At 40.7% G+C, this 7,436-nt stretch overlaps 1 protein-coding gene across 1 annotated transcript in view; it reads left to right on the top strand.

Annotated features, from left to right (window-relative positions):
- Window positions 1-7,436, top strand: part of LOC102196802 (integrin beta-3) — a 22,523-nt gene continuing 15,087 nt past the window's right edge. Inside the window, exons 1-9 of the mRNA XM_005753147.1 lie at window positions 1-208; window positions 1,142-1,227; window positions 1,897-2,101; window positions 2,240-2,492; window positions 4,291-4,453; window positions 4,706-4,867; window positions 4,969-5,064; window positions 6,461-6,550; window positions 6,992-7,126. Of these exons, the coding sequence (XP_005753204.1) occupies window positions 136-208; window positions 1,142-1,227; window positions 1,897-2,101; window positions 2,240-2,492; window positions 4,291-4,453; window positions 4,706-4,867; window positions 4,969-5,064; window positions 6,461-6,550; window positions 6,992-7,126 (1,263 nt within the window). The 5' untranslated portion in view covers window positions 1-135. The remainder of the gene's footprint in view (window positions 209-1,141; window positions 1,228-1,896; window positions 2,102-2,239; window positions 2,493-4,290; window positions 4,454-4,705; window positions 4,868-4,968; window positions 5,065-6,460; window positions 6,551-6,991; window positions 7,127-7,436) is intronic.

Here is a 7,436-nt window from a genome sequence, read left to right as displayed (position 1 = left end):
TGGCTCTGAGACATTTGACTCTATTTGGAGTTGCCTAGATTACAGAGGGTTGTATTTTTTTTCTTGCTCGTTTCTCCTCAAACACACACCTCAGCTGACTGGCGAGCTGTGTCCTCTCAGAGAGCCCTCAGCACGATGAGCGCTCTCCAGACGCAGAGGATGTTGTGCGTGTGGGTTTTGTTCTTTGCGGGAATAGCAGCAGTTTGTGGTGAGTTTAACTGTTTTCTGTCTCTTCCTTCCTTTAAGGAACTCTGCTAAGACTTTAAAAAGTGATCATCTGCCAAAAAGTGATTGCCGGTATTTGCCAGAAATGATTACTGGCATTTAAACTGCTGTAATCCATCAAACTTTTGTGAATGATATCAAGTTATTTGAGCCAGAAAGGTAGAAGCTGCAATCAGTTTTTGGCAAATTCTTTATTTATCCGGATAAAAGCCTCATTTTTCAAGAGAGACCTGACCAAGAGGGCAGCAGAAAATACAACATCTATAACATAACAGTTCTATTAAGGTATTTTAAGTGGCACAAACGACTGGATTGAACATAACGTGTAACACAGAGTGGGTACATACATGCAGTCTCACGAGCATGCTCGCAAAACAGAACAGATCTTCATAAACCATCTTGGTCACTGTTTCCTAGCATTTGGGAATGCAGATGTTTAGTTTACATTTTTTGAGTTGATCTTTAAAATTGTTTTCTTCATATGTTGGTGCAGTAGTTGAAGCCTATTTCAGTGAAATATAGTCTTATATTCAAGACAACACAGATGCTTGTGCTAGCTTTAGTGAACACAAAGTGTTTGCCACATGCAGCTGATAATTTACTTATCTTAAACCACAATTCACCTTGTGGCTGCAGTCAATGCTTTGTTTTATCACTGCATAACACATGAACATGTCTGAGACTGTTTTTTTTTATTTGGTAATGCATTGCTAGTTTAAGAATGTTTTCTCTGAGCTTCATCTTCCTTGACGAGAAATGACCTAAAATTCTGTTCTGAAGCCAAAAAGTTGAAATCTCTCAGAAAAACAAGAGAATTCACACCCACGTAAAGCAGATGATCCCAAATGTTCCTCTTAGTGAAAGGAACCAATCAGTATCAGTTAAATCAATCTAGTGCTTCTTCTCCTGGTTCCAGGTTCAAATGTCTGCACCTCCAGAGGAGCCAGCACATGCAAGGAGTGTCTGGATGTGCACCCCAGCTGTGCGTGGTGCTCCAAAGAGGTTGGGTCCCTTTTTTCCCCCCACTTCACTTCATTTACAAGCTTAGCTTTCTGCCAACCAGACTGGTACACGGTGGTACAGATCTCTTCATCAGCCAGCTATAATCTGGTTTGGAAGAACACTCTCAGTGGTCTCTGTGGTGAAGCCACTTCTAGTCTTTGACTCCATGCACATTTTAAAATATTTGGGTTTGGATTTGTGAACAAGACAACATGTCTCTTTCAAAGTTAGAAGGACAGAAAATGAAGGGTTTTAACTGCTTCACTGACTCTGAGTAGGATGCTTATGTGAGTCCAGGGACTCAGAACTCAGTGACTGACATCTTGTTAGTGTACGAGGATACAGTCATATTTTCTGGTTCAAACCAATGAGTGCAGTGATTTAATATAGTGAAATTAAGTATGGGAGTCAACATACTTTTTCAGGATGACTTCAGCCTCTACAAGAGAGGAACTGGTTGAACTTCTTTCGGGTGCAAAGTTTATTGAAGTACTAAAAGGAAACATAAGATTAGGCCGTTTTAGACTCCTGGTCCTCCCCGTTCCACTTTACTCTTTAAATCAGTCAGATATGCCCTCCTTTCTTGAATTTAATTACAACTGGAAATTAATCTACATTCAGATCAACGAGTCTGCTTTTCTCTTTAAAATGTCCTACATCTTTTTTCAGGACTTTGGCCAAGGAGTTGCTGGCCTGTCCCGCTGTGATTTGAAAAGTAATCTGCTGGCAGCGGGCTGTACCACATCAGCTCTGGAGTTTCCAACCAGCAAACTGCAGGTGATCGAGGACCGGCCCCTCAGCAACAAGGCAGCGGGAACGACGCAAGTTGTCACCCAGATAAAGCCTCAGAAAATACACATCACCCTCAGGCCGGGTGAGCACCTACATATAAGGATATAAGGTCTTTTACACAGTTTCACAGGAAATGAGTGAAACTGTTCTCTCTGAGGGAACGAGAAGAACAGTAAAATCAGGAAGCAGTGTTTAACTATTTCTTCATCTCATTTTCTAGATGATGCTAAACGTTTCACAGTGAAGGTGCGGCAGGTGGAGGACTACCCCGTAGATCTCTACTACTTAATGGATCTCTCCTACTCCATGAATGATGATCTCACCCGCCTGAGGACGCTCGGCAAAGGCCTGGCGGAGGCCATGAACCGCACCACCAGCAACCTGCGCATGGGCTTTGGAGCTTTTGTGGACAAGCCGCTCTCACCTTACATGTACATTTCACCAAAAGAGGCTGTAAAGAACCCCTGCTACAGGTAAATCTAAGATAAAATCATGGGTTTAAACCAGATCTGGTGTTGTTTCCCCATAATGTTTTTTCATGCTTCATATGTCACCACCGGTGTTGATTTCAGTGGTTTCAGTATTTACGTCTGCGTGTGTTAAGTACCTGCATTACGCAGATGATGTCAGTCTTGTGAAGACATATTTAAACACAGCGTTGCTCAGCAATAACGCGAGCAGTCTCGGAGCCTCAGCACTTGTTAAAGGCTCACAGTGGCTCCTAAGTGCTTGGTCAGCTCCTGTGAATCAGCCACAGGTAATCTACTCAGGGAGGAAGAGCATCTCAGTGCCATAAGTGCAGCCAGAGGGTCCTGTGACGTTGATTTGATGGTTCCAGGGTCATTTGCTTTCCCGCTCATGTAAAGTGAGACCCAGACTGTAGGAATGTTTTGATAAAAGATAAGAAAAGTGAAGAATTTATAGTAGGCTGCAGCAGAAAGAGAGAGCGAGAGGAGGGTACGTTCACAGTAAAGAGAGTTTTTTATATGAATTATGAACAAAGGAGAAATCTCTTAACGGTTTATTGTTTTTTTTTTTGTTTTTCCTTTTGCCAGGTTATTTGATGGCTTTCGGATGACGCTGTAATTTGGTTGTTGGTCAAAAACTGACATGCATGAGACCAACAGTGCCCAGACTTTACCGCTCACAACTCTAGACTTATATACAACTTATAGCATCCACAGTTTTCAAGATATCATTTTCAAATTTTGTGTGATGGTAGATATCAATAAAAGCTCAAGATGATTTAATTTTGTTGAAAATCTTGTCAAGGTCACAGCAAATGTCAAAATCAACTTAAAAAAATTGTATTACTCACATGTTTTTAATGGCTCTTCATCAAACTTCACAACTCTATGCTAGCGCTTGGGGGCGAAGATTTGACCTTGACCTTCATTGTTAGCACCTAAGGTTAGCGATAGCTTAAAAAATTTTCAAGAACCCACATTGAATATTACATCATAAGAACGGGCATGGAGAGAACTGTACAACACACATTTTATTGTTTCAATTATGACACCCTACAATTTCACAATGATACCATAAAGTTTGGCAAAATCATACACTGCATGACTATAGCTTAAAATCTCAAGTTTTTGCAGCTTATAGATTCCAGCAAATTCTGCTCCTATTGTATGGGTAAAGATAAATACACCATTTTAGTATGTAATGGTTCAAGGTCGTAGCTCATAGGTCAAAGGTTAGGGTCACTCAGATTAAGAAAAAGCTTTAGTTTCCATTGGATCATCTCCAGACTATTAGTCATTGTAGCACATAAGCATTCTCTATATCTGAGCTTTTTAAAGCATTTTTTTCAATGCAACATTACAGGACTTCACACTGACAGAAAACGATGCTGACATCAGCATATAGCATCAAAGTTTTGGTATAGGCCTTGCCCTTCAGGGGGACTTGCACTCTTAACCGCTCTTGTTTATGTATATATTACTTAACATTAAAATACCAGTGATGTCAAAAATGTGAAAATATAGTTAGCCGGTTTGTAAGGCATAACCAACCAAGAAGACATCTGCAGGTAAACTGCATTTTGTAAAGATTTTGCATTCAATTTCATAACAAAATTGCAGTTGTTCTAATTGAATGACTTCTGAACATGTTTGCTTCTTACATACATATTATATTGTGCATAAACATTGTTCTTGAGGGTGGTGATGGGTGGAGATGTCATCAGTTATTGGAGTTGACAGCACTTTTGGATGAACCCTGATGCTGTCTGTCAAAGTAAACATTTAATTTCTCTTTACTTGGCAGCATTAATACCACCTGTCTGCCACAGTTTGGCTACAAACATGTCTTATCTCTGACGGAGGAAGTGGGCCGCTTCACGGAGGAGGTGAAGAAGCAGATGGTGTCCAGAAACCGAGATGCCCCGGAGGGAGGCTTTGATGCCATCATCCAGGCTGCTGTGTGCAAGGTGGAGCGGCAGACTGCACGAGCACACACGTTTCCCCATCTCACAGACATAACTTGAGATTTGGTTTGGCATTCTTTTACTCCTCCGTCATGCACATCTAAGCTCAGAAATATTTAAAGGCTGGGTGGTAAAATTAAGTTAATCAGAAGGAGATTTGTTGTTTGAAAAGAACTGAAAAATTCTTTATTGTTTACTTTCCTCCTTTTCTGTTTACTTTCCTCCTTTTCTGTTACCTGGTTTGATGGGAACCAGGAGCAGATCGGCTGGCGTCCAGATGCTTCCCACCTTCTGATCTTCACCTCAGACGCAAAGACTCACGTGGCTCTGGATGGTCGTCTGGCTGGAATCGTGCAGCCCAACGATGGACGATGCCACCTGAACTCTGATAATATGTACAGCAAGTCTACGACCATGGTTAGCGCATATTAAAGCCGAGTATTTGTGTGCACAGATGGCAATGAAGGGAAACCACGTAAGCGGTATGTGCTAACTTCATTGTCCTTTTGTTACCACAGGATTATCCATCTCTTGCTCTGATCACGGAGAAGATGTCAGAGAACAACATCAACCTCATCTTTGCAGTCACCAACCCTGTGGTTGCCCTTTACCAGGTGAGGAGCTCTGCAGTGGACACGATCCCCTTCTGTTACAACATAATTGCTCAAAAAACAAAAAATGCAAACATAAACTAAGCATTTTTTAAAAATGAAAACAAATATCCTCTTTTAATAAGAAGTAGTGTTTTCAGAGAAGTCCACTGAACCTCACTGTTTTTAAAAAAAATGAAACATTCTTGGAAGCTGCATTGGAAATCACTGTTTGCACACTACTCAGACACCGAAGGAGACAAAGTCAGTTTTTCCAAAACTGGAAACACTAGTACATCCAACTGGTGTCAAACAGTATTTTATACATAGTTTTGGCTACTGGATGGAAACTGTTGCATGTCGAGTCAAGTAGCTTTTATGAATACAGCACATTTAAAAACAACAGCAGCTGACCCACAGAACTTCCCAGTAAAGTTAGTATTAGCAGGAAATTACAGGTGAAAACATGGAATCAGTCATAGAGGCTAAGAACAGAAATAAAAAATAAAACAAGAAAATATAATAATTACATAAAATGAGTCCAAACTGATAAATGAAAGAAAAATGTGACTGTAAAGTCACAAAAAGATAACTGGGTACATGCGACTTTCATGCACTAATAACTCGCAACTGAAAAAATCAACCAAACCACAGAAGCTAGCGGAAACAGTGGCTTAATTTCTCTAAATACCCACTATTGGTTTTTCTTTTTGTACTTGCTCTGCCATTTACTCAGAAAACAACTGAAAAAACATACAAATATTTTAGCATTAGTTTTACTTGGAGTATAAATTACTGTTTATCATTTTCAGTAGCATGGTAGCACGGTGGTTAGCAATGTTGCCTCACAGGAAGAAGGTCCACCTGGAGCCCTTCTGTGTGGAGTCTGTGGGTTTTCTTTGGATACTCTGGTATCTTGGGCAAAATACTGAACCTTGAGTTGCTTTCTGATGGGTTCATCAGAGTTTGAATGGGTGTAAATGTTAGATAGAAAGCACTTAGAAACTTACCATTTACGTGCAGTTGGTGGAGTTTGGTTAAATGGTGATTCTAAAATTGTCCAAAGGTGTGAATGTGAATGTGAATAGTTGTCTGTCTCTTTGTGTTATCTTGTGCAGTCTGTCACATAGCACCCTGTGGTAAGCCTACCACAACCATGATTGGGACAACAAGATGGATGGATAATATAACAGCAATCCATTGGAACAAATTAACTAATGAAAATGTACTAAAATATCATCTTGACAGTAATGAATTAATGTCAAATAATTAGCAATCTTTATTCGGTGGGTATTGGATGGGTGCATTCTATGTTTGCAACTAATGAGATGCAGATGACATTTGCAGCAATCGATAAATGATTAAAAGACTCCCTGATGATGCAGGATTAGAACAGTCTCTCTGTCTGCGTGCGTTGTAGAACTACAGTGAGCTGATTCCTGGCACCACAGTGGGAACGCTGTCCAATGACTCGGGAAATGTTATTCAGCTCATATTAAAGGCGTACAAAGTGAGTGCAACACACACGCACATGCAGACACACACGCTCACACATCCTTGGCGAGACAGTGTTTGAGGGGATGACATGTGCTTGTTGACACACACCCACAGCATGTGAGTCATACGCAGTGTAGAGTCAGAGACTCGGGAGAAATTCCCCAGTGGCTGAAGTGTGAAGCTGACCAAATGTAGGAGGCTGTTGGCTGGGTTTCATTATTTATGTTGAATGTGAGTTTATTATGCAGGTGAATGAGCTGAAAAGTAATTCTAGCTGTTTGCGCTGCAATATACACTTAAATATAAAGTCATTAGAGAAGTCAGTAAGATGTCGTGTATAATTTGCTATGAGTTACTTGTTTGACTCATATTTAAGCGAAGGAAATGACCCGTCTTGAAAACCACCTGCTATGTGTGCGTGTTTGTGTTTCCTGCTTTTTTCTGTTGCCGTCAGAAAATTCGTTCCAAGGTGGAACTGGAGCTGCAAGGCGTTCCAGAGGAACTGTCTCTTTCCTTCAACGCCACCTGCCTGAATGGAGAGGTCATTCCTGGCTTCAAATCCTGCTCTGGGCTCAAAATAGGAGATACGGTTAGTTCTTCTAGACTTTGCACTGCAACTACAAGGTTTGGCTTCATATTACAGAGACGTGGCTATACATCTATTTGTGGTCAGTACAGCAAAATCACCACAGTGTGAGTTGGAGTGGAGTTCCCATTTTCATATTTTTACTTTTGGACTCTTATAAGGCAGCTCTGGTCTTTACCACATTCTAAATCTCACTAAATCTCATCTCATTAGATGAACAGCAACACATGATTAATGAACAAAAACAGAAGTTGTGTGTAAAAAACTAAGCACGCCCCATGATTCATTAGTTTGTATCATCATGACCACCTCC

Source organism: Pundamilia nyererei, unplaced genomic scaffold (assembly GCF_000239375.1).
Source record: "Pundamilia nyererei isolate P.nyererei 1_Seehausen unplaced genomic scaffold, PunNye1.0 scaffold00407, whole genome shotgun sequence".
Taxonomy (NCBI): Eukaryota; Metazoa; Chordata; class Actinopteri; order Cichliformes; family Cichlidae; genus Pundamilia; species Pundamilia nyererei.
Note: the sequence above shows the minus strand (reverse complement) of the source record. Positions and strands in the feature narration are given on the sequence as shown.